Below are 26342 nucleotides of genomic sequence, written 5' to 3'. Positions count from 1 at the left end.
CCTCGTTGGCGTTTAGAAATCCTAGGGACTTGAGCAGCACTCCGACGCTGCTTTACTTCTCGATCGTCAAACGAATACACCAAACTTCAATACTCGTTGACACGCGTATCGAGACTCATTGCCATTTCAACAACACATTCTTGGTATGTGAGTGGAGGGTGGCACAACTTCTAAAGGAAACATCGATTACACAAACGTGATATTCGAGGCACGCTTATCGAGGAAATCGTTTATATGATTATTGGATTTCTAGTGAGAGAGTGGAGAGAGTTGAGAACTGTGTTTGGATGAGTGAAAATGAGCAGCCCCTGGCCGCTATTTATAGACCAATGCTGGTGTCCCATCGCGTACCGCGCCCATCTCTTCAACAAGCCCGTCGCGTACCGCGACATAGGCTTGTTGAGTCAATATGTAGGCTTGCCACGTGGCGACACGTGGCAGCAGTGTTGCCACGTGGTGACACGTGGCAGCAGATAGTGCCACAGTGTGCCACGTGGCACACGTGTCACAACCTGTTAGACATCCCATCGCGTATTGCGATGGGTGTCTCTTTTGACCCGGCGCGTACCGCTATGGGTAAAGAAATAGAATTTTCAATTTAAACCCTCAATGTTTGGATTTTGGCAAATTTTAGTCCCTAGACTTTGGAAAGTTGATTCTTTGAACTCGAAATTTTCACTGTGTTACATCCTCCCTACCTTGAAACAAATCTCGTCCTCGAGATTGCTTTATTCAAACAAGTGTGGGTATTTTCTTTTCATTTCCGATTCGAGTTCCCAAGTATATTCGGGCCCTCTACGCGAGTCCCATTTAACTTTCACAATTTTCAAAGTTTTCTTTTTAACTTCTTTGTTTACGAATCTTCAATTTGTATTGGACGTTCTACGAATTTTAAGTTTTCGTTTATTTCTACGTCTTCTAATGGCATAGCCAAAGATTCGTCGGTCAAACGCTTACGCAGATTTGAAACATGGAATACATCGTGTATTCCGTGCATTTCCTCGAGCAATCGCAAATGGTATGCAACATTGCCGATTCGTTCGAGTACCTCAAAAGGTCCAACGAATCGAGGACTCAATTTTCCTTTCTTACCGAAGCGAACGACGCCTTTCCAAGGCGAGACTTCAATAATACTTTGTCACCGACATTGAATTCTAATGGCTTACGATGGACATCAGCGTAACTCTTTTGACGATCACGCGCCGTCTTAAGTCGTTCTCGAATTTGGAGAATCTTGTCGGTTATTTCTTGGACTATCTCGGCTCCATACAATTGATTATCTCCGGTTTCAGACCAACACACCGGCGTTCTACACTTTCTTCCATACAACGCCTCGAATGGTGCGGCTTGAATACTTGCGTGATAACTATTTTTATACGAAATTCTATTAGGGGTAAGTGGTCATCCCAACTTCCACCTAAGTCGATCACACAAACGCGGAGCATATCTTCCAACGTTTGAATAGTCCTTTCGCTTTGCCCATCATTTTGCGGATGATAGGCGGTGCTAAGGTTCAATTTCGTACCAAGAGCCTCTACACTTGGTCACCTTAGCAAATATCGCAACGTTCGACTTAATTAAGTACCCGTAAATATACACATAAGGTCGTACTCCCTGCAGGAGAGCATCCTACGACCAAGGGTGGTGTGATCATGCCCATACATCGCATAGTACCACCTATGTATGGATCCAGACATACGTATACCACAGCTTGAGGGCTAGGTTTATACCCATAGTAATAACGGTTTTAGGAACACATAGTTCCTTATAAACAATTTCACATAACAAGTTTAACTCATTTGAAAACAATTTTAAAAGTTTTGGGGGCGTATTCACCTTATCTCTTTAGGATCGGCTTCACTCACCGTCCAAGGTTCTTTCCCTTTCTTTATCTCGAACCTATAGTTACGAGTATAAATATTTGTTAGTCGGATACACGATCCGGCTTAAGACCTTTAGTTTGATATCTCAATCCTCGATTGAACCTTTAGTTCAATTCTTATTCACTTGAAAACCTCTTGTTTAAAAGTAAATTATAAACCTTTAGTTTATATTCAAAACCCGACGTTTCTTCTTCTCCAAGAAACGTAATCTTTTTCTTTATTATTTAAGAATACTCTTTATTCTTTAAATAATATTTTCATAACAAAGAATACATATATACTTACACACATATATATGTTATCATATATTCAACATTCAATCTTTCATTCGTTTCTTTGTTATGTTTTCTTTTCTTTTATCGAGGCATCGAGTATAACCTCGACTTAAGGCTTAAGCCTTGAATATAATATTCATTTATATTGAATTCATTATTACGCCTAACCTCGTTGGCGTTTAGAAATCCTAGGGACTTGAGCAGCACTCCGACGCTGCTTTACTTCTCGATCGTCAAACGAATACACCAAACTTCAATAATCGTTGACACGCGTATCGAGACTCATTGCCATTTCAACATCACCTTCTTGGTATGTGAGTGGAGGGTGGCACAACTTCTAAAGGAAACGTCGATTACACAAACGTGATATTCGAGGCACGCTTATCGAGGAAATCGTTTATATGATTATTGGATTTCTAGTGAGAGAGTAGAGAGAGGTGAGAACTATGTTTGGATGAGTGAAAATGAGCAGCCCTTGGCCGCTATTTATAGACCAATTCTGGTGTCCCATCGCGTACCACGCCCAGCTCTTCAGCAAGCCCGTCGCGTACCGCGACGTAGGCTTGCCACGTGGCGACACGTGGCAGGCACCGCGCCACGTGGCGACACGTGGCAGCAGTGTTGCCACGTGGTGACACATGGCAGCACATAGTGCCACAGTGTGCCACGTGGCACATGTGTCACAACCTGTCAGACATCCCTTCGCGTACCGTGATGGGTGTCTCTTTTGACCCGGCGCGTACCGCTATGGGTCAAGAAAATAGAATTTTCAATTTAAACCCTTAAGTTTGGATTTTGGCAAATTTTAGTCCCTAGACTTTGGAAAGTTGATACTTTGAACTCGAAATTTTCACGGTGTTACACAGTTGATGAAATTATTAAAAAGATGCAACGACCAGAAAGGATTAAAATTGCATTAGAAGCATTGTGTTCACCATACTATCAAAGAAAAGTTGCTATGGAGCAAGCTAGAACACTTATGGAGAACAACATTTCAGGTTATGCTTTCAGAGGAGAAGGAGAAACATGGTACAAAAAAGAATAACCAATAAAAAAAATTAAAAATACAGTTAATAAATAAAAAAAATGTTATTATGTAACTCATTAATTTAATTGCAGGGATAATCTGTTTATCATAAAAGACTGTGTATAACTACCAAGATGGTCCATTGAAACAATGAGGCCAGGTGTGTGCATCAAAGGAGATATTATAAATGCTTGGGCTTATATATTGAATGAAGAAGAAAAAAGAAGGAAAAAGGAAACAACTAAGCGATTATTTTGTCACCTTCAAATGTTGGTAAGATATATGATAAAACGCATTGTTGATTTCATTTATCAAACTAAACTTTATGTACGCAGACCATTTGTTAAATAAAATATCAATGCTTGCAATCAATATTGTATTATGTAATTTTTATTGTAGGGATATGTAAGGCCCCGTCACCGGTAACCCTACTTTCGTGTTGGATTTACTCATAAACGCAGTTCTAAATATCAGAGTTAATTAAAACATTTGCGGAATTTAAAAACTTTCATAAAACATTTCATAACAAAACACGTCTTGTCTTAAAACATCATTTTGTCTTTCAAAATAAACGAAACATTAAACTTAAACGTCTTGAGTCTTTCGATGCCATCCTCTTATTCAGTGCCACGTGTCTCCTCAAGCGAGCTGCCTCATCCTACTCACCTGCGTGCATACTAAAAGTCAGCTACGCTGAGTGAGTTCTAGTTAATCATACACTATATAATACACATAAACTTATATTCTTTCATTCATACTTTCATACTTTCATTCATACCTTTATTCATACTTTCATTCATACTTTCATACTTTCATACTTTCATTCATATTTTCTTTACATACATAATCCTACGTTTTAAAGAGCCTTTCGCCCTATAACCTCACAGATATTATAATGGTCTGGTCCCTAACATCACAGATATTATAAGGGTCTGGTCCCTAACATCACAGATATTATAAGGGTCTGGTCCCTAACATCACAGATATTATAAGGGTCTGGTCCCTAGTTCTCGAATATTAGTAGGGTTCGATTCCCTCTTCGTTACCATACAACCCTATATCATACCTCGAGTATTATTAGGGCTCGGTACCCTTTTCGTAACCATACAACCATACAACCGTCTTTTCCTTCTTTTATTAACTTTATTACATTCATACACATAAGCATACATATCATACTTACCTTATACATAGCGTTACAACCTGACGGTACGTGCAATATCCGAAGATCGTTCACGTACCATCAAGCAATCATTCATACATATCACGTATATCACATATGGCATACACTTATCACTTAGGATAAATGTATTAACAACACATCGAGTATGCACACAGCCCCGAAAACATAACAAGGAATGGGGCTAGAAACTCACCTGAACACGGATACGTTCACCGTTAATCGTAATCCCTTTCTTCAGTTGTGCACGGCTGACTGTATAACAAGTATACGCATCAATTAACTATCACTTCTCGTATTGCATTTCTATCTTTATATGACCCACAACGAACGGGGGTCCGGGGGCAGCGCCCCTGGCAGCGGGGTCTAGGGGCGGCAGCCCCTAGCAGGGTCCAAGGGGCAGAGCCCCTGGCTGGGGTCGAGCTGTCTTAACACATTTTTCATTAGGTTTTTAATTTATTTCCTAATCGAACTTGACTTTAAGCGAAGTTAAACCTTAGGCGAACTTAGCTTTAAGCGAAGTTAAACCTTAAGCGAACTTAGCTTTAGGCGAAGTTATCAGTTAGGCGAACTTGGCCGTAAGCGAAGTTATCAATTAGGCGAACTTGGCCTCAGGCGAAGTTACCAGTTAGGTGAACTTGGCCGTAAGCGAAGTTATCAATTAGGCGAACTTGGCCTCAGGCGAAGTTACCAGTTAGGCGAACTTGGCCGTAAGCGAAGTTATCAATTAGGCGAACTTGGCCTCAGGCGAAGTTATCGCTTTGAAGGCGAAGTTATCGCTTTGAAGGCGAAGTTGCCCAGTTCAGCCGCTGTTTGGTTTCTATCAAGCATTTTTGGCGATTTTAACACCCTTGTTATGGTTCGACATCACCCACTACGCTTCCTAACCGTTTTCGGTCGTATAAACACTATAAAGCTTGGATCTTTAAACTTCAAAGATCAAGAATCATACCTTTTTGTGCTTGTTTGGATCTCGTTTAACTTGTTTAATCACAACTAATCGCTCACTCTCTCTCGGATCTCGCTCGTTCCTCTCCCTCGGCCACCGGCGGTGTGAGTGGTGTGGGTGTGTTTTGGAGTATTAGAGAATAAGATGAAATGAGTGATGTTTTAGGGTTTAGGGGATATTTATATCCCTTATAGCCCATGGACCTAAGGCCCATTCTCATTTAACCCATCTCAATTAATCTAAGTCCATGATCCGCTCCTTACTCGATATTAATTAATCAATAACGCGAAATCACTAAACATAACTTTCTTTATTCAACATTAAAATTTTAGGATGTTACAGGATACACATATACATTGGGTGAGACTCAGATGGTAGCAGAATTTACAAGAAACATGACCAAGCTTTTAAAAGATACAAAGTTACCAAGCATAAAAGAGTTTGAAATTGTGCTTGTGCCAGTTCTACAACATGAGCATCTTTATCTAGTCTCTTTCGATCTAAAAGAAAAGAAAATATACGTGATTGACAACAGTGCAAAAGATGATATTTCTGACTATCAAAAATACCAATGGTGGCCCGAAAATAAGTCAGTTATTTTGCCTTTTTTGAGCTTAAAACACAATTTAAACATGTTTTTTTTTATTTTTAACTAAATTATGGTAGGCATTTTATTATCTTTTATTGCAGAGGAATGCACTTGCAGGTTACCTAAAATCCATAAATCATCCAAAAGCAAACACTTTGAAAAGTGCAACACCAGTCAGAATGAAGATGGATTGGAGAACTGAAAATAACACAATTGATTGTGCCATTTTCTGTATGCGTCATATGGAAACTTACATGGGCCAGGCTGCGGATAAATGGAACTGTGGTTTTGACAAAGAATATAGCAGGCAACCAGCCCAACTTGAAGATCTAAGGCGTAAGTATGTAGCAAAGATACTATTGCACAATCTCAATGAGCGCAAACAATTTGTTATAGACGAAGCAAAGAACTATTCTCAGCTATGTGTTGCAGATAAGAGGAAACTTTATAACACCATTCTCTCAAGGATACAAAGAAAGATTGCATCAATAGGTATATAAAGATGGGTTGCACAATGTTTTACATAAATAGTGTTTGGGACTGTCTAATGGTCTTTTGGACTACTTTTGGGATTGTTTAATGTTTTACACTAGTTTGGCAAAAATGATATTTTGTTGAGATACAAACTATTCGTATTTCTACTACTTTTGACTAAAATGCTCTATTTTGCTTTAATGTTATTTTGGTCTTTTGCATTTTAAAGTAATATGATTATAGGCTCGATCATGTTAGTATGCGTATGTTTAATGAGTGAAAACACATTTGAATAAATGTGATGATGTAAATAAATGAAGTATTTAGGTGGTAAAATTTTAAATTGTTCAGTAAAACACAATAATGTTTTGGTGTTATGGTATAATAAAACACAATGCTATAAAAAACACAATGCATATTGTTGGATAGTATGAATGGTCAATTATGCTATTTATTCTCACATAAAAGGTTGTTAAGAAAGAGGGGGAGGGGGGGCTAACTGATGAGGCTGAAAAACACAATATGGAATTACAAATGCAAAATATTGAAATATAAAATTTATATGTATTATTGGATTACACAGATTGTATACTAAAGTTGTACATACGATGTGAAAATGAGAGACGGTATAACGATGTTTGTAAGTCGGGTATAAATAATAAAAAGCAATGATGCAATCTGAATACAATAGACAAGCAATATGAATATAACGCAATGCTAGGCATAAGAACTTATTCTCAGTTTTCAATGTTAAAAAAGGAACTACACAATAACACATGAAAAATGTATGAATTGTACTGGAAAAAAAAACACAATTGTTGATATACTTGAAACATGAGAAGTTTTAACTTTGTTTAGATGTAACTGGAACATGAGACATGCTGCTCTTTTCTTTACACGTACGAATATTGGGTCCAGCAACACCACATATACTGCACGCCCTTTGGATCTTTGACGCTTTTTGAATGGCAATCTCGCGATTAGATTTTAAACGTTTTAGCACCCCACAACCTTTTGTCCTTGTCTTAATAGGAACACGAATGATAGCATCTGACTGTTCAACTATTCCAAGCTTATCAGCAAATCTATCTTTTTCCGGCTAGGGGCGTCGCAACAACAAAAATTTCATCAGCCTTAGACATGTACCTCTTGATATGTTTTCTGTAAAGACACAACTGTTCTAAATCCCCAATCACTCGATTCAACACATACTCATTTGCAATGGTAATCTCCTGAACAACTTTATCAATTTCGATGCTTCTACTGTTGTTTTCATAAAACCTAACATTGGAATGAATTGGGGTATTTGGTACTGCTTCCCTCATCCATCTTTTAACAATATATTTTTTGGGGAACTCTGTTACTTTGCGAACCCTTAGTACATAAAAAATATGACAACATAATAATCTGAATTGTTTGAACCTTTTGCAGGTACATGTTACTGTTATACCATCTTCTTTCTCACTATAGTCAACCTGAAAACATAATGTAAATAAACATATTAGTTAGAAAGTAAAACACAATGTATTTAAAAAACACATTTCAATATATAAACACAGTACAAAAACACAACGAAAACAATGGTCACATTTATAAAACAAATCATTGATAAACACAATGAAGTAGTTGAATGTGAAACACATTTTGATAAAACACAAATGTATCTGAAAAACACAATTCATTTTGTATACGATGTATTCGAAAGGTAATAACAATACCTTCAAAAATGATGAGAATGGCTGATTTTTATCCTTGATTTCATACCTTTCACAATCACCGACTTCCTGAACAGTAATGGACATACATTTTATATACGATGCTTCAATCTCCAACTGAACATCCTCAAAAACTGTTTTTCAATATAATTCTGAAGCTTGTTTTTCAAGTATAAAATCACTCCAGATTTTAGGATGAATGTATCTAGTATCATGATCATTTTTACCATGCACATGTCTTTGACACTCCAAAGCAGTCTCAAAATGGCAGAAAAACCCAACAAATGTACACTTCGGGTTACAAAATTGGCCAAAAAAATAATTCTCACTTTCACATCTAGATGTAGTACGCATAAGACCTCACAGTACCTCCTCACGATAATAAGTAGGCATCCAATCATATCTGAGGTTGTATATATCATTCAACCATTCATGATCATTTAACCCAAAATCTAACATTATCGAATGCCATTGAGTCTCAAACTCTTGTGGCATAAGTAAGTCATTCCATACGACATAACACATTCTTTTATTAAAGTCAATGTTGCTTGCCAAAACAGGACCCACCTGTTAAAAACGTAAAACACATAACACAATTCAATATACTTTAATAAATATAACAATTACTAAAAAAACAAAGAGGTACCTTTGTCTTCAATTTGTCTCATATGTGCCACATGCATAGCCTATGCCTTATTCTTGGCTAGACTTTTCATTGTCGGATCTTGATCAGTTACAACAACTTGCGGTTCTTTACCGAACGCATTTACAAATTTAGTTAAAAGCCATCTATAAGAATTTGTAGTCTCTGAACCAAGTAACGCACCACCCAATGTAACATTCCGGTTATGGTTATCAATGCCAGTAAACGGGACAAAGACCAAATCGTATCTAGATAACAAAAATGTAGGAGAAAGAGAAACATATTAGAAACACAATAAGAAAAAAAGAAATTGTAACACAATTAAACTTAACAAAGTACTTACTTGTTCGATTTATATGTGGCATCGAAACAAACAACATCACCAAACATCATATAATTTCGTTTTGATTGCTCATCAGCCCAAAAAAGACCTTTCATTCTATGATCTTCACCAATAACATATTCACATGTATATTCAGGAGAAAAGTCTTTCTTCCTAATAAGACGTCTAACCGCCATTTTTGCGTCATATTCACCTATATGTACATTCAAATCCCTTTTAAAATTCTTACAATCATCTTTGCTAGTACCTACATTACTAAACCCACCATACATGGTCCTCATAATATTGATGATAAAACACAATACACAAAAACTTCATAACAAGCATCACTTCTATACGAATTTATAATAGATACACTTTTAAACACTTTGAAAATATCAAACTTCAAAACTAAGTTTTAAAAAACAAATTTGACAGAACAAAAAACACAATGCTCATCATGATAAAACACAAACTAAATATCTCATAATAAACTTCATAACAAGCAAGCTTCCACACAAATTTATAAGCATCCTCAAAAACATCAAACTAATATCTCAAGTCAAAAAACACAATGTTCAATGACAGAAACACAACATGACTAAACACAACAATTAACATATAGCTCATAAACATACACCTGCATATTAAATTGATAACCAAATTATGCATCGAAAACTTAACCTGAAAGACTGATACATCGAACAGGTTAAAACGTAACAAAAAATAAAAAACACAATGATAAGGAATTGCAATTAAAAAAATTCATATGATGAAAAACAATAAAATTTAGATTAAACATACCGCAATCGTCTGTAGACATCGAGAAGCAATTCAAAAATCACGGACTGACGATTAAATCTTGAACGAAGTATGAATTTGGAGTGAAATTAGGGCTTGGAAGTCCAGGATCAAGTAATTCAGCTTAATGCGTCAATAAAGAACAAAGATATCGTAATTAGTTGTTTTATGGAAACTCAATCTCTAGTGATTATGCATAAGGACAATTATGCCCTCCCGTCACAAAATTTTGAAAAAGTAATCGGAAGGCTGAGATTGCTTCTTAGACTTCTTAGGATTTTAAAACTTCTTATTTGAACCTTGCTCATGGTTTTCCTATTTAGAAAAGATTGAATGATTAAATGGATAAAGAGTTATATAAAAAAATTAAACATTAAACTAAATGTTAATATTATAACTTTTAACAAATTAAAACAATAAATGTTAATAATATAACTTTTAATTATATTAATAGCATGATTAATATTTAAAACAAAATCAAATTTTAATAAGTGGACTTGTTTTTTAGAATATCTTTTTATTTCTAATTCAAAAAGTACACTTAAAATATTATTGTTTTGCTTATTTTTTTCATTCCTATAGTATCTTCTTCCTCGCTTTCTCTTTCTTTCCTACACCTCTTCCTTAGTCTCTGATCTTTGCAACTTTTTTTCTTTTTCATTTAAATATTTTTCACTAAGTAAAGGGGCATACTAAACACAAAAAATGGGATCTTTTATGAATTATTTAAAATTTTGTCATGTTAAATGAACTTTCTACACTATAGATCCAGAGTTGAGTGGGGGTATTTAACCCCCCCCCCCCCCCCCCCCACACATGCAAATGAATCCGCCCCTGACAAACATATCTAGTAGCAACAAATGAATAAGAGATTAACTATTCCTTGGCTTGCAAGTAAAAGAAAAAACTAAAATAAATTATGCTGCCAACAACCAGCATCGAACCTATGAATTTGAATGGTTGAGATTAGTTTAGGAGAAAATCTCTACTATATATAATGGAGGAGTTAAAAACCTCTTAATTTTTAAGAGGTATAAATATTTTTGCTTAGGGTACTAATCATAATGTATGTCTTATGGAAGTTAAGAGGGTGTTTTGGTCTTTTAATTAAGACTCATCCATGACTTTAATGGTTTCAATTATATTTATAACTTTTACCCCTCAATAATTACCCTTGAACCCTCTCAAGTTTACATATATATTTATCTATTTTATTTTCTATATGTTTTTCTTTGAAATTTTTAAATAATTTGAGTTTTAACAAATTTCGAACATACAATTGCGACATGCTTATTTTTGTATACGTTTCGATGTAAATTTTATTGAATGTTTATGTGCGCATCATAACGTACAAGTCACTGTTGCATCAATGTACAAGTCTATTAAGATAAATAATTTTTCTGATTAAATTCAAAATTTCAAAATGCCCTTACAATTTTAAGATATTTACTTTACCATACCTTTTTATTTTGTTTTTTGGTTTTTTGTCTTATATCTTTTAAAATATATATATATTTTTACAAATTGCAACGTACCCTCACAAAGTGCTTATTTTTATCTACGCTTTTATATAAAATTTATTATCAATGTGCGGTTACAATGTACAAGTCGTAGCCGCATAGACGTGCAAGTGTTTTAAGAATATATATATTTTTTTTCTAACTTTTGATTGTTTTACAAACCAAACCTCCATATAAAAAACCAATGATGTGTTATTCTTGGAGCTGCATTTATGCGTGGGTGTGTCCATAATAAAATTTATATGATAAGCATAAAGAAAATAATAATAATAATAATAATAATAATAATAATATCGTTCTACTACAAACTTGATACATTAATAAAATATATTTAAAATTAATGCACCTTTTAAATGAATTTCATTAAAATAAAATATTGTTTTTTTATTTGTATTAAAAAATATGTAACAATTTAATTGATTTACTTTCAAAAAAAGTGTAATCATACCTTTTTTTTAACTATAGTGGAGTTGAATAACTTGTAATAAGATAATTTATATAGCAACTTGTTTTTTTAATTAAACAAAGGTTTTCAAAAACAATCTTAAAATAGAAAAAAATAGTCACGAGTTGGTTTTCCACAAAACCCGATTTCCAATGAAAAATACCCCTTGAGTTAACTATGTAAATACGAAAAACATTTTAATCAAAATGAAAAGATTTTCGTTTATATATGTCCTATCCAATTCGTAATTGCTCATATGTAGATTATATTGACTACAAATCTTATAGTACATACTAAACTAATTAGTAAATTGCATTTAAATTTCTTTGGTTTCGTGTGGAGACGAGCAAGGTTTAACTTTTAAGATCCAAAGAAGAATGCAGAAAGGAGAATAATTTGACGAGTAGTTCACATTTATATTTTAGAATTCAAAGTTAATTATATATGTCTTTAAGAAACTTAGATTTAAATAATTTCAACAATAGAATATTGACAAATAACAATCACAACTAAAACTAATGTAATGTCAGCTGACAGTCCTATCTTTTAATATAGTTGCTCCCAACATCCGCGGATAACAAGATCCTAAGAACTTTATTCGTTGGTCGCCAGAAAAACGTTTTGACGTGGAAACATAACCTTTTCGCTGGAAATTGAATTTGAAAACCACCACCTGAACACCACCATTGAGCACCACCACCTAAATAGGTTGAGTTTTCCAATCATAAAGGAATTTTTTGGCCAAAAATGTTATTCTGGAGACCAAAGGTGTTAGGATTGTTTTGGTAGCGGATCGTTATGTTAAAATATGAGACCGATTAATAGATATTTCGTTAGTTGAGGCTGTTATTTGTCAATAGTTAATAGTTTAGATTATATAAATCAAAATTTCCTTTTTTATGTTTTTATTTGGTCACTTTGTGACATTATTTGGGTGAACATACCCGTATTCAAAATTCAAAATTAGAATAATTTTGAGATACAACAATAATGGTCAATAAAAGTGCTTATCTTATTTTAATTTTTCGAGTTAATCAAATATTGGCATGAATGAACGACGCCTATGATACACCATATAAATGCAACTAACACAAAAACTTTAAGAAAAATCAAGAATAACATAATAATTATTTGTAAACTCTTATACGAATAACATAACTAACAGAAATACTATACAAAATTCAACATGATTAATAAACTAAAATACTCAACTACCACAATGCGAATTGTAATCCCCGCAGCAACGCGTGGGTTTGATACTAGTTAAGTATAACACAAGGGAAATAGCAAAACAAGAATAACACATAATTGTTGACTTTCTTTTCCCACATGCAAGACACATGTCAATTCCCCCATCGTTTTAAAACACCTATAACTTTTTATACGAAACCTTTTTTTTTAAATCAACTTAATAATGAGCGTTTTGTTATCTTTAATATGAGTACCATATTGTTACAAAAAAAATTAAAACAAATTAGTGGGTTTTTTTATACATTGTGTAATAGGTTATAGACATTGTGTTTTTTCTTCATTGTGTTTTATCCAATTATGTTTTAGAATAATGCTTTTTCCATTGTGTTTTTTTTACGTTGTGTTATACAATTGTGTTTTTTATTTTGTTTTTGTCATTTTGTTTTTTTTTTCATAGTGTTTTTTTTTTCAATTGTGTTTTTATTCATTGTGTTTTTTCCGGTGGCCGTTTTCCGAAACCTTTTCCGATGACCTTTTTCGGCGATTGTTTTTCGGTGACTTTTCGTTGATTTTTTCTGCTATTATTCTAGAGAAATTTCTCGAGGATTGTTTAGCGGTGACTTTCCAACGACTTTTCCGTTGAAATTTTCCGGCGACATTTCTGGAGACTTTTACGGTGAGGTGGTGGTGATGGGTGACGGTGGGCGATGGAGTCGTGGTAGTTGTAGGAGATGAGTGAAGATGTAAGTGAGTTTTTGAGATTACTGTAAGTAGGTTTGTAAGATTAAAAAGAAATGAGTTTTCAATATTAAAATAGTAGACTAAAATACCCTCATTTTTAGCCTTCATAGGAAAATCAAATTTCTTATTTCAACCTAACCCCTAACGTATGCCCATTTATATGAACCACAACTGTAAGCCCCGGTCTTATTTAAGTCACTCCTGAAAATCCCTAGACGAATGTGTGAAATCGAATCAAATAAAGAGAATCAAGGACATAATTCATATGTGTATTGATAAATAAATGATTTCACTACAAACAATGGCGGCCCAATATTTTTTAAGGCCTCAAGCTAACAATCAAGTTAAGGGCCTTTTCATAAAAATGAAAATTTATAAAAAGGCTCCTTCGTGGCTTCGTTACCTGTGCTTGGGACCGGCAATATAAACTAAAAAGTTAATAGTTGATGGAGTTGATTTTCATTTTTAAGTTATATCTTGTGTTTGTAAAAAAATGTTTAATTGAAAATTTTCCTTTTTAGTTTTATTTGATGAAAATGGTCTAATAAAATAATCAAAATCAAATTCTATGCGTGGAAGTTGGCAAGTTGTTTCAGTTTCTGAGCTGAATTCTAAACCTAATATGCAGATGATCCGTGAATGACAAACTAGTAAAACAAAAGGATGCATTGATATAATCACTATGATAATTTCCGAATTGAAAACCAAAACTTTAGAACAGATACTATATTTATTTAACGAACAATCAATTAAAAGATTTTATATAAATTACATAACCAAATAAAATTGACTAATGTCACCAAAATTTTAAATTCTATAATTATCATGAAGGAATGTTGTAGACTCAATGCAAGATCTTTAGCTTCTTAAATTTCCAGTATATGTAATATATTAATCTGCCTATTCTAATAAATTAAAATAATTGTGACACGTGTCATTTTGTGGTTAATCTTCATAATTGTTTTCCCTCCAAAACTAATATATGTCATATATCAATGGTTATTCACTTTCCTTTTACACTCCATTTATGTTATATATATAACATGATTAAATTATTCATTTTTCTTTAAACTCCATTATATTATATCTATAAACTTTTATAAAAAAAACATTTACATGTTATACTTTTATACATTGATAGAATATATTTCACAACAAAGTTGGTGAAATCCAAAAATAAACAACAAACTGTGTTTTTTAAATAATGAAAACAATATATAACTTTAAAGGTTATCATTAATATATTATGCTATGTTTATTGTTGATGATTGTAAATAAAGAAATAAAAAAAAGTTATAATATGCTTTCAAATTATGAAGTAATTTTTTTAATCATTAAATTATAAATATACGCTTAAAAGTTGATCCATGTTTTAAAAATAAATTCATTTATCAATTGTTTTTTTTTGTACACTGTCATATAAATTTATAAATTATAAATATGTGATTTAAGTCTATCTATTTATTTTTTCGGTTAATTTGGTAACCTAAACATCTATGCGTTAAGTTATAAAGATAATATATACCAATCACTTTCAAATATAATAAAAATATGTGTTAAATTGTAAGGATAATATATGCCAATCATTTTCAAATATAATAAAGTTTATCATATTTAGTTTCTTAGGTTTTTTTTATCAAGGATTGCTTAGGGTTTTTTGTGAAACTTAAATTTGATGTTACGGGTTAAAAGTTGGTAAATAGATCGTTCGGTACAAATTAACTACATTTGGCTCAAAATATTTTTAAACATTTGAGAGTGCAAATAGATTTATCGTCAAACTTGTTACGGTTCAAAGTTTTGACTTGAAAATGTAAAACAAGTGAAAGTTAGAATTTTAATTGTGATTGAGTTTCAAATTTATTTTTAAGGACATTTTTGGAAATAGTCAAAAGATTAGGGGTTTTCCACATTGAGTATTTTTCCAATGACTATTAAAATTTAAGAAAAAATGACAAACACTTCCGACATGCCATCTCTAGACCTATCAATGCTTCTAACTTTTATCAAATTAGAAACATTTGTGTCACCATTGATTTTTTCCTTGAATAGTGATCAGAATGTTGTATGTGAAGCATGTCATATAAAATTATGCTCAAGTGAAGCAAAACATTCACAAGCTTGAACGACTTAACATGCTATTTTTTCTGTCAATTGGCAAACTTGAGAAACCTCTCAAACTTATCAAAATCTTTTTCATAGTGTAGCTCATAAATATTATTATATGAGAAGTATTCTCCGAAATTAGTTCGTAACCAAATTTCTTTCAATTATATATATATATATGACACTGAGAACAAATTTTAAATAGATGGAGTGTTCTTGGGTATGTTTTTAATACTTTTTTTATTAAGTTTTTTTTTTTCTTTTTTTGAAAAAAATCATTTTGTGATATAAATAAAATCAATTTATGTATAATGATACATACATAGATGTAATACATTTTTCCATATATATTGTATTTCTTTATTTGTAATTTAATTATTTTGATCATCCCGTATGCTACAAGGGCTCTAAAACTAGTTATTTAATAACATGAGGCCTTATAAAATGTGTGGCCTCAAACCTTTGCTTTCACCAAAGCATTTGGGCCGGCAATGCTACAAACACACATACAATAAAAAGTATTAAGGTCCCTAATTATTTATAGTGAAACGTGACCTCGAGTACGTTCTTGCATATGATGAAGCTCATGCCATGAGTAGTCTCTTAACAATATGTCTTGGCATGCTTGATGTAATCGCCACACTGAGTAATCGCCTAAGAACCTACGTGATAAGTGAGAACTTAAAGTAATCTTCTAACCTTCATAAATATTCAAGTCGTTGCCATTTGATATCATAACTCATTTTTAGTCCTTATAATCTCCCTGTTCCTGTTGGCTTATGATATTGACGTTTCGTTTTGACTTCGTCACACATTTTTATGAATAAGCCGATAACCCGAGACCTTTTGTTTTAATTCTTCCCGTAGTAATTAGACCCCCTAAATTAACGAGTCTTCTTATCTAATCTCTAGGATACAAGTGTTTTAGGCATTAGATAAGGGTTCAAACATCCATGGACTAATCAATCCCGAACTACCTGATTTTTCAATCCGATGAGAAAACCCTCGATTATGTAAAACAAATTATTTAACAAGTTCTCCCCACCCCTAATAAAAAGTATCTCGGGTACTCGTAGCCCACATTTTCAGGTTTGAATATACTGAATAATTTGATTCATCATATAATTCCATCTATTTCGATCATCATTACCTTATTAGGAAGCATCCCGGATACTTGTAGCCCATGTACAGGATCCAAAAAATTGAAGGACCCGAAATCAGTGTTGTATGAATAGAGTCTTGAACTTCGATAAATATTAATTTACAAAAAACTTGATCGATTTTATTTTCCTTGGACAACCCGATAATACTCCTAGCATGTCAATAATTAGTTCATGACCCATAAAAATAATTTCAGCTTATGATTTAGAGTTATATTATTATGGCTTTATCATTATAAATCCTGGTCCAATCTTTAAAAATGATCCAGCTGATCCACAAACAGACCTGGCTAGCTCATAGCAGATTTGAAATAATTTTATCATGGTACCCTCCAGAGTCCAGAAGTCTCTTAATGCGATGACAGATTATCAACAATAGCCGCTTGGCGTAATTGGTAGTAGTCGTCTAAGAATTAACTCTAATATAAGCAGGCGATTACTCATAACCGATCTTTAGAAGAAGCCACAACATCATATGGTCTTGGCCCGACGATGGCCATCATCAGTTCTTCAAATTGAAACAAAGCTAATAGGCAAGATCAAGAAATATGATGCACATGATGTAATCGATCATCATTATATATCCACAATACATTATCAATCATTCATAATATTCATTAACTATACGCGTAGGTTACGCCTTTAATTTGACAACCGCTAGACTTGAAACCTCACCATTTGGAGCGACAAAGTATTATCTAACAAGTTGTTACCGCTAGCACAAAGACCCTTATACATATTCAAAACCAGTAGCACAAATGCATTATGAGTTAAGTTTTGTTGTGATTATGAATGTATTATTGGTTTTGAAATGAACAATCTCCACACAATATATATGTTTTTGTTATACAAAGTCATGCATCTTTTTTTTACTTGGTTAAATTATTTTTATAAATTTTGAACAAAGGCCTACTTGAGATATTGGAGTAGAGATTTCAAAAGGCCTTGATATTGATATCTATATATAAACTTTTTTCATTTCCATCCTCCAAAATTTCTATATTATTTCGATCTTATGAAGCTACAATCATCAAACAATTTCTATATAATCTAGGATCACCAACATATAATTGATAATATTCCTAATGTGGCGGGCTAAATAAATCTAATCACAACTAATACTTGGAGTGGTATCACCAAATGTTCCTTGAGCATTTATGCAGTAAGCATCACCTCCAGTGATATGAACGTTTTCTGTCACGATATTTTCACACTTATGTATCTCGCTGCAATTGAAACTAATGGCGGGATTGGTTGCGGATGATCCATATATATTCATATATGTCACGTCACTCACTTGTACTGCTTCCCTCGATTCCTAATCCAATTTAAAAAAAAACTGTTAAATGTGGACTAAGAATATATATTAGTTTGATGTTATAGAATGCTTGACTTACCGGGCAAGCATGACTAGTGCAGTAATATTGATCAATTATGATCGGATTTTCAACATTAACAAGATTAATGTCTTGAAGTAGGATCTCCTTAGCATACCCGGTTCCATTCTACGATATCAAGAAAAAGTTATATCATATGTTGTTTAGACGCAATAGAAAAGTTGTATCAAGTTATATGTTATAATATTACCGGTACCGTCTTGATGCGTAATCCATTTTGGGTTCCTGTAATATTACAGTATTGTACTCGTACTTGTTCAACCGTGTCGTAGCCCTCATTTTCCCCAAGGCTTCCGATGCTGCAAAAACACGTACATATGTTAAATTTGTGTAAAAATGATGACCAAGCTGTGAAGGTTGTGGTACCTTATGCCATGACCAGGTCCACAAAACACATTTGTTACATTCATATCGATGATGCCTCCGTTAATTGCCACACAATCGTCACCTATTTAAGTGTATTGGAATGATTAAACATTACATTATATCAAATAAAGACGATAGTTAGTAACTACTAAGAAGTATAAATTTTGTACCGGTTTGAATATTAGAGTCATGGATATTAATATGTGAGGAAGCACTTATGTCTATCCCGTCAGTATTAGGGCTGTCTTCAGGTGCATTAATTTGAAGATTTCCGATATCTACATCTTGGCAATTCTTAATGCTAATATGAAGAAATGGGCTGTTGATATGTGTTGTTCCTTTCAGCCGAAGACCCGGGCACAAATTAAAATGTAACGCCTAAAATGATATTACAGTATTGAAAAAAACCCGATAAAGTTAACTAATTAAATTAATGATAATAATATGTAATAATATCTCAATAACTATCAAAAGATTCTAACTATAGACTAGATAGAATAGTAACTAACGAACATAGTTGAATATGATCAATAATAAATTAAATAATAATAATAATGATAATAATAATAATAACAATAATAATAATAATAATATAATTGATAATAAAGTTGGTTAACATAGATAAACTTAAAAAGGTTTAAAGTTGTCATTTAATTTTATCTAGTTATTAGGATTAACTATTTGTCACAAGGGTGCATGTTGTCAAGTCATGTGACTGTTAAAATAGGTGCAATTTAATTTATAGTGTGTGTGAGTTACAATTAAAAAAATAAATATTATAGCAACTAGATAAAGGTTAAATGATAATCTTTTCCTTTGAAGTTCATCTCTGTAATAACATGCATTAAGTTTTTATTTTATTAAATGGAAAAGGCATATATCTTACTGTTGGGCGATCACAAGTTTCAGTTGTCTCCTGAAAGAATGAAACCATGAGTCGAAATCGTTTTATACATGTTACTAAATATTGGAACCAAGATCAATTAAGAACTTAACCGTTTGTTTCCACCAGACCGCACCCTGTCCATCAAACTGACCAGGTCCATCAATGGTGAGTCCTCGCACAGATGTGAAATATATCCAAAACCGTCTCTCGTAACAATCTTTCCATCCATTGAGTGTATTTGGTGCAGTGATATTGCCCAAAAGCTACCAGCAGTTAAAAAAAAGCAGTAGATCACATGCATTTTATCTAGAACTTTTTAGATTAACATCTTTATTATAATTATCTGGAGCCTGATTTTACCTTGATATTTGTATTTTCGGATTTGCATAATGAACCATTGAATGCCACCGGGCTTAATAAAAATGTCATGTCCGACGGTATGACTAGTGTTGGGTCGTTCGAATCTTCACATAACTTATCCCATGCTCGAAGGAAAGCCTACAAAGATGTACACTAATTATTAGAATACATGCAGCTAATTACCAGTTTGCGGTTCTTTTGCATGGAATCATGGTTTACCTGTGAGTCGTCTGTACTCCCGTCGCCTTTTGCTCCATAAGATGTTACATCAAAAGTGTCTGCGCGTGTGGTTTCCAGGCTAAACAAAATGTAACAAAAACCTACCACCAAGAAACCCTGTAAAAAATGAGAATGAGTATTGTAAACAATATTTTTAGGTTCTGCCATTTCAAACCAAACAGTTTTAGTACCCTCCCTCTATATTTTGAGAATATATTATTATTATTATTAAATCTTTTGAGTGAGAATAAATAAAACTAGACATCGTGGTTGAATCTATATAAGTTTTTTTTTTCTTTGACTAACTGGCCTCTTAATTGACAATAATTACATTTTCTAAAAGGAGATTAATTGATAATTACTAACTTATAAACATCTCATATTGTAACCTACATAACCCCCAATGATTTTAATAGCATAAAGTACCGGTCAAACAAAAGAAATTATGTTAGGGCTTAATTTGAGAAAGAGAATCTAGAGAGAGAAAGGAATATCCGAAAATCAAGCTTTAGTAAGTTTGCTAGCTTAAACCGTCATATTAACAGACTTAGTTTAGCACATGTCAGCAAACACCCCTATACTTATAAGCATTACGTAATAAACCCCTATACTTTGTATGGCATATCAATACCCCCTTCCTTAACAAAATCGTTGACCACAAGGATGAACTTGTTACACAAATTTACAATTAAAAATATAAAAATGCATACTTATCCTCCCAAGTAGCATCCATCACAGTTTGATCAGCCCATTAATTAATTAATTAATTTTTTTAATTTTATTTTTACCTTTTTACATTAAGACAGAAGGCAACGAAAAACAACTTGTGCCGCAAGCCCCTTTGAATTGCAAAACACAATCTATTGAAAATTACATTGATATTGGAGTCATAACATTACCATGCATTACCCGTTGGACTCGGCTAAGTAGCTCCACAACTTCATCTGCGAGGAAACCAAAAGTGTCAAAACAAAAGATATAAATACACGTTGGTTGTCAAGACAAGCCTTCTCATGTTTAGTCATCTTACATGAAGCAGCCTTTAGAGCATCGGTTGTGAAATCATTACTCCCCAAGCCCAACAAAGGGGAAACCCTTTTAGATCCGTACACACATGTTTCCCCGCACTCCATCCAAAGAGTAAAGCGTCAGTTGTACGAAGAGTTGAATGTCTATCTAGCGGGTTAGTCAAGAAATTCACAAGTGCTTCTTTCTTAACATATATTTCAGCACGCTTGAATATAGCAAAGAGCTCATCCCTAACCAGATCGTGTCGGTACTTAAACCTGCGAAGCTCTCTATAATTGTACTAAACCTTGAGAAACTCCTTTATGCCCATGCTTAATCATTCTGTGATCTAGAACTTTAGCTGGTTGAAGGTTGAAGCGAGAAGCATTCGGAATGGGCGCCACAGTAGCTGAGGACCTGGAGTTTTTTTAAGAAAGAAACATGAAAAACTGGATGCAGTTGACATTATGGTGGTAAATCAAACTTATAAGAAGCCTTGTCAATCCTTTGTATCACTACTAAGTAAGACCCATTGTACTTAGGTGAAAACTTATTATACCCAAGCACTCACAAAGATTACTGAATATAGGGTCTAAGATACAAATAGACCCGTGTCCCTTCTTGAAATGCCCGATCAGTTCTATGCTTGTTGGCTTGCTAATCTATTATGAGCCATACGCAATGTACTCCTCAAGGTAGCTATAGCATCCTCTTTAGAGCACATTTCTTCATCCAAGGTTGCTACTTTAATATATCTACGAATGTATGGTACATGAATAGGAGGGTTATAACCATAAAGAGCTTGAAAGAGAGTAGTCTTTTTTATAGTATGGTAATTAGTATTTTACCACCATTAAGCTAGTAACAGGCAGTATGCCCATGAATTAGCAAAGTGCAACATCATACACCTAAGATATGTTTCAAGATATCTATTAACAACTTTTGTTTGACAATCAGTTTGTGGATGGTAGGTAGTAGACATAGCTAAAGAAATTCCTACCAAAAGGTGCTTAAAAATATTGAATCCCTATATAAAATAATCGTATTGGGCCACCCATGTAACTTGTACACGTGGTCTATAAAAGCTTGTGCAAGTGTAGCAGCATATATATGTTGAGTAAGGTCTATAAAATGGGCACACTTAGTAACGCCTATCCACTACAACAAATATGACATTTTTACCATTGGATTTTGGTAATCAAGTAATGAAGTCCATTCTTTTGTCAGAAAAAACACAAGTGGGAATGGGCAGTGGTTGTATAAGATCGGGAGAGGCTATAGTCTCATACGTGGCATGCTGACAAACATGACACTGTCTAATTACTTCCCTTATATGCTTGGCTTGACCTTTCCAATAAAAAGTGCCCTTAAGTCTTTGGAAGGTAGCATGATAATCTAAGTCCTGATCGATTAAAAAACATGTACAAAACGACTAACTCTCGTTTATATTAATCAAAAACTGATTACAACTCTCTCAAACCCTAACTTGGTTTGACTTTTGATGAACCTTAACTCAGTTACATCTTGTGTATCTTTAGATGAACCCTAACTTGGTTGCATCTCACTCTTTTTTATAATGTCTAACCATATCTCAGTTTATATAGACTAACCTAACTTCAAATGCAGTTGTAATGAAAATGAAAATGTCACAAGTGCAGTTGTAGTGAAAGATGCTGATGGAAACTTCAAATGCTTTGAACAAAATATATAGTGAATGTGAAAATGTCACAAGTGCAGTTGTAATGAAAGATGCTGATGGAAACTTCAAATGCTTTGGGGTTGTTAATTTTGGGAGTGCTTACGATGTTGTGAAAACAATGCACAGTATGAATGAGGCGGTTGATAAATTATAGGGCTAAATCTGTGCATTAATAATTTAGATTACAGGGCTAAATCTGTACATTAATAATTTAGATGATACCATTGATACTGTTTTCTTCTTTTTGGTACTATAACTTCATACAAGGTTTGTGGGTCCCAAAACATCTTATTTCACATATGCATTGTAAATAGGGATCTACAATACCTAACTATTGGGGATCAATATGGTGATTTATGGTTATAATATAGTTTATTTATTTTTAATTGGTTATGGTAGATCCTAATGAAACAAGCAAAGGATTAGGTTTTGTTGCATTTCAACTACTGAAAAAACTTCTAGAGCAGTAAATAAACATGAATTTTATCCTTCCTTTTTTGGGTATACTGTATATGAAGGTCACTCAAATATTCTACTTTCTTCAATAAAGCAACCTGTATATTAAAAATTAAATCCATGCTACTATTACCCCATGTATATGTCAAATTTGGTCTCTACCAGTATCTGATAAAATATACCACAATGTTGTAAAACAACAAAAAAGCAACGGATGTTTCATTGAATTGTCACTTAACGATACAAGGGTGTCCATGTCTTTTAAAAAAATTAGGGATTATGTCATTATGCATTTTATGGCTCGGGTAGACATAATTGAAACTGGATACAATTTGCATACTTGGTGGTCGACAAGAATACGAGGCCGGAGATGACTGTGGTGGCTGCTGTAAAAGTAGCGGTAAGGACTTCAGGAATGATCCTCTTCCAACTCATGACGTGCCACCAGGATGGTTTTTGTTAATAAACAAATGTGATCATATTGTATTGATACTAATTTATATTGGACAAAAACACTTCACATTGTTAACACATAAAGTATATGATTAAGGACAAAAACATCACGTACATTTCATTAGACACGTATTCGTGTTTATGTTTGTTCGTTAAAAAAATGAACATGTTCGTGTTCGTTTATTAAAAATCTAAACAATTAATCTAAGCATCTCAATTGATAGAGCTCAAACGTTAAAAAATATAATGAACACGTAATAAAACTAGTCTATCTCTTATAATAAAAGACTACCACTTTTGCCACTTGTCAACCTCATAGCCATTCTCACATTTTTTCAAACAATTTCAATATATGGTCCTTTATCTTTTAAGTTATTTCAATATATGAATTCAATATTTTAATTGAATATAAAGCCTAACTGATTCATTCATTAACATAATTTTTTATATAAGATTGGTTTCAAATTTGGTATTAAAATTTTCTCATATGCATTTGAACAAATGAAAATATGTATTTTCTTAATTTTCCCAAAAAAATTTGTATAAATATTGCAAACATGAAGAATACTTATCATATATACATATCTTGGTGCTTAGCATTAAATCATTGAAATTGAATTTTATAATTATAATTCATATGTATAACGATTTACTATATGAACATCTGTCATTTATTTATATGACTTTTTTTAAGTGTGTAGTATAAAGGGTTTTAGCAATAAGAAGATCAATATTTAGTTTTCAATATTTCTTTTATAACTCATACCAAAATGCTTCAGAAACATATATATTTATGCCTTGATTTATACTTTTTTACACATTTAAATATATTTGTGTAATTTTAATTATGTAATTTTAATGTAAATTGTAATTGTATTAACAATATATAATTTTCTGGTTAGTATTTCACTTAATGGTTGAAGTTTAAAATTTTCATTAATTACCCCTGTAATACACTGGCCTCAAACTAGTATAATTATAATTATATTGTGAATATAAATTAGAATTGAGAGAGAAATAAGTAAATAACAGTTACGTAACCATCGTGTGTATTAACTCAAAACAACATGTTTTTGAATAGCCACTCAAACGTACTCTCCCTAACTATACTCACAAATTACATTTTTTTTTAATTTTTTTATACTTTACCATTAATTTAGATAGGGAAGTCTTATCATTATATACCTTGACATTGCTAGGACCTTAGATATTCAAAACCGTAACCACAAATGCATTATTGTTGTGAAACAAGCCTAATAGCTGAACATATGACAAAGAGATGTAGGAAGAATGATGGAAGATTTCATTGATTAGGTGTGTTATACAATATGATACAATGATATGTATATATAGGAGAAGATAACTTGGAGAAAAAGTCTAACTATATTTGGTATTGATAACCACAATAATATATATTTATAACACCCCCCTTTGGTTATCAACTCGATACGCTTGGAGATGTTGCCTCATTAAAAACCTTGCTAGGAAAACCCAGTGGGACAAAAACATAGCTAAGAGAAAAAGAGTGCAACGCGTATTGTCTCCCCCGATTTATATATCATTTAAAATGGTATATATCGATCTTCCTTGAAAGTTACCCAAAACTTTTGTGGTAAATCATTTGCGTCTTCATCACTTGATATTTGAATCTTTAAGTTGAATAATGTTGTATGATATTCACATGAAAACTTCTATTGCTTAATCTGGTAAACACCATGACCTTGATGTGTTTCTCTGCATAAACAAGACTAACCAAACTTGTTTTGATGGTTAGTAAAATATAAACACATATCTTTCATACATGAAATATATGTTTTAACTCATTCGGATGTCTCATAGCATGACATATGCTGATAAATATAAACAAGAAAATAATAATCCTATATAGCTAACAGTATGACATAATGCATATATGCATTATGATATTTCCAATAATATTTCATATTCATATAGGAAATGATATAGAGTCATTGTTAAACATCCTTTAATGTGCTAAAAGGATTAAATTTGTCCATGGTAAAATGCCTTCACATTTTCTAGATGCACTTTGAAGGATTTATAAACATATAATTACACATATAGTCTGTAAGGCCCCGAACCCGGTAGCCCTACTTTAGCGTCGGATTTACTCAATAACACAGTCCTTCAAATCAGAGTTTATTAAAACTTTTCGCGGAATATAAAACATCAATCATTTGTTACAAAACATTAAATCTTTTTTTTGATACCATAACACAAAACTTTATATTTAAAACATCTTTACTTCTTTCTTCAGATGCCAGCCGTTCAATCCATGCCGTGTGTCATCCTCATGCTAACTCTATAATCAGCTCACCTGCGTGCATACTAAAAGTCAGCTACGCTGAGTGAGTTCTAGTTAATCAGGCAACATACAATTTTATTCTCATATATTTCTTAACGTATCCGAAGACACATATTTCTACCTTAACCTCGTATAAATATCCATAGGAGGATCA

General features: G+C 32.9%; 2 protein-coding genes across 2 annotated transcripts; both read right to left on the bottom strand.

Annotated features, from left to right (window-relative positions):
- Nucleotides 1–7462: 7462 nt before the first annotated feature.
- LOC143626987 (protein FAR1-RELATED SEQUENCE 3-like) lies at nucleotides 7463–9254 on the bottom strand. Its single transcript, XM_077096895.1, has 5 exons — nucleotides 9079–9254; nucleotides 8785–8983; nucleotides 8462–8659; nucleotides 7800–7852; nucleotides 7463–7751 (listed from the first exon to the last, which is right to left on the bottom strand). Exons 1-5 carry the CDS (start codon nucleotides 9252–9254, stop codon nucleotides 7463–7465), a joined length of 915 nt encoding a protein of 304 aa, XP_076953010.1.
- Nucleotides 9255–16665: 7411 nt separating this feature from the next.
- LOC143626957 (putative polygalacturonase At3g15720) lies at nucleotides 16666–20557 on the bottom strand. The gene is made up of 9 exons (XM_077096876.1): nucleotides 20250–20557; nucleotides 20031–20168; nucleotides 19781–19933; nucleotides 19671–19700; nucleotides 18955–19162; nucleotides 18785–18866; nucleotides 18609–18717; nucleotides 18419–18526; nucleotides 16666–18339 (listed from the first exon to the last, which is right to left on the bottom strand). The coding sequence occupies exons 1-9, from the start codon at nucleotides 20415–20417 to the stop codon at nucleotides 18127–18129; spliced, it is 1209 nt and encodes a 402-aa protein (XP_076952991.1). The 5' UTR covers nucleotides 20418–20557; the 3' UTR covers nucleotides 16666–18126.
- Between the last annotated feature and the right edge of the window lie 5785 nt (nucleotides 20558–26342).

The sequence above is a fragment of the Bidens hawaiensis genome, unplaced genomic scaffold, assembly GCF_021521415.1.
Source record: "Bidens hawaiensis isolate Kalapana, Puna unplaced genomic scaffold, B.hawaiensis_p1.1 tig00004551_1, whole genome shotgun sequence".
Lineage (NCBI taxonomy): Eukaryota > Viridiplantae > Streptophyta > Magnoliopsida > Asterales > Asteraceae > Bidens > Bidens hawaiensis.
The sequence above is the reverse complement of the archived record's forward strand: the minus strand, read 5'-3'. Positions and strand labels throughout refer to the sequence as shown.

Coding starts and splice junctions, on each gene's coding strand:
- LOC143626987 (XM_077096895.1), bottom strand. CDS start 9,254: ATGGCGGTTAGACGTCTTATTAGGAAGAAAGACTTTTCTCCTGAATAT. Junction 8,984..9,078: donor GCCACATATAAATCGAACAA/GTAAGTACTTTG, acceptor TTTGTTATCTAG/ATACGATTTGGTCTTTGTCC. Junction 7,752..7,799: donor GTAACATGTACCTGCAAAAG/GTTCAAACAATT, acceptor TTATGTACTAAG/GGTTCGCAAAGTAACAGAGT.
- LOC143626957 (XM_077096876.1), bottom strand. CDS start 20,417: ATGGCAGAACCTAAAAATATTGTTTACAATACTCATTCTCATTTTTTA. Junction 19,934..20,030: donor CCGAAAATACAAATATCAAG/GTAAAATCAGGC, acceptor AACTGCTGGTAG/CTTTTGGGCAATATCACTGC. Junction 19,163..19,670: donor AAACTTGTGATCGCCCAACA/GTAAGATATATG, acceptor ATATCATTTTAG/GCGTTACATTTTAATTTGTG.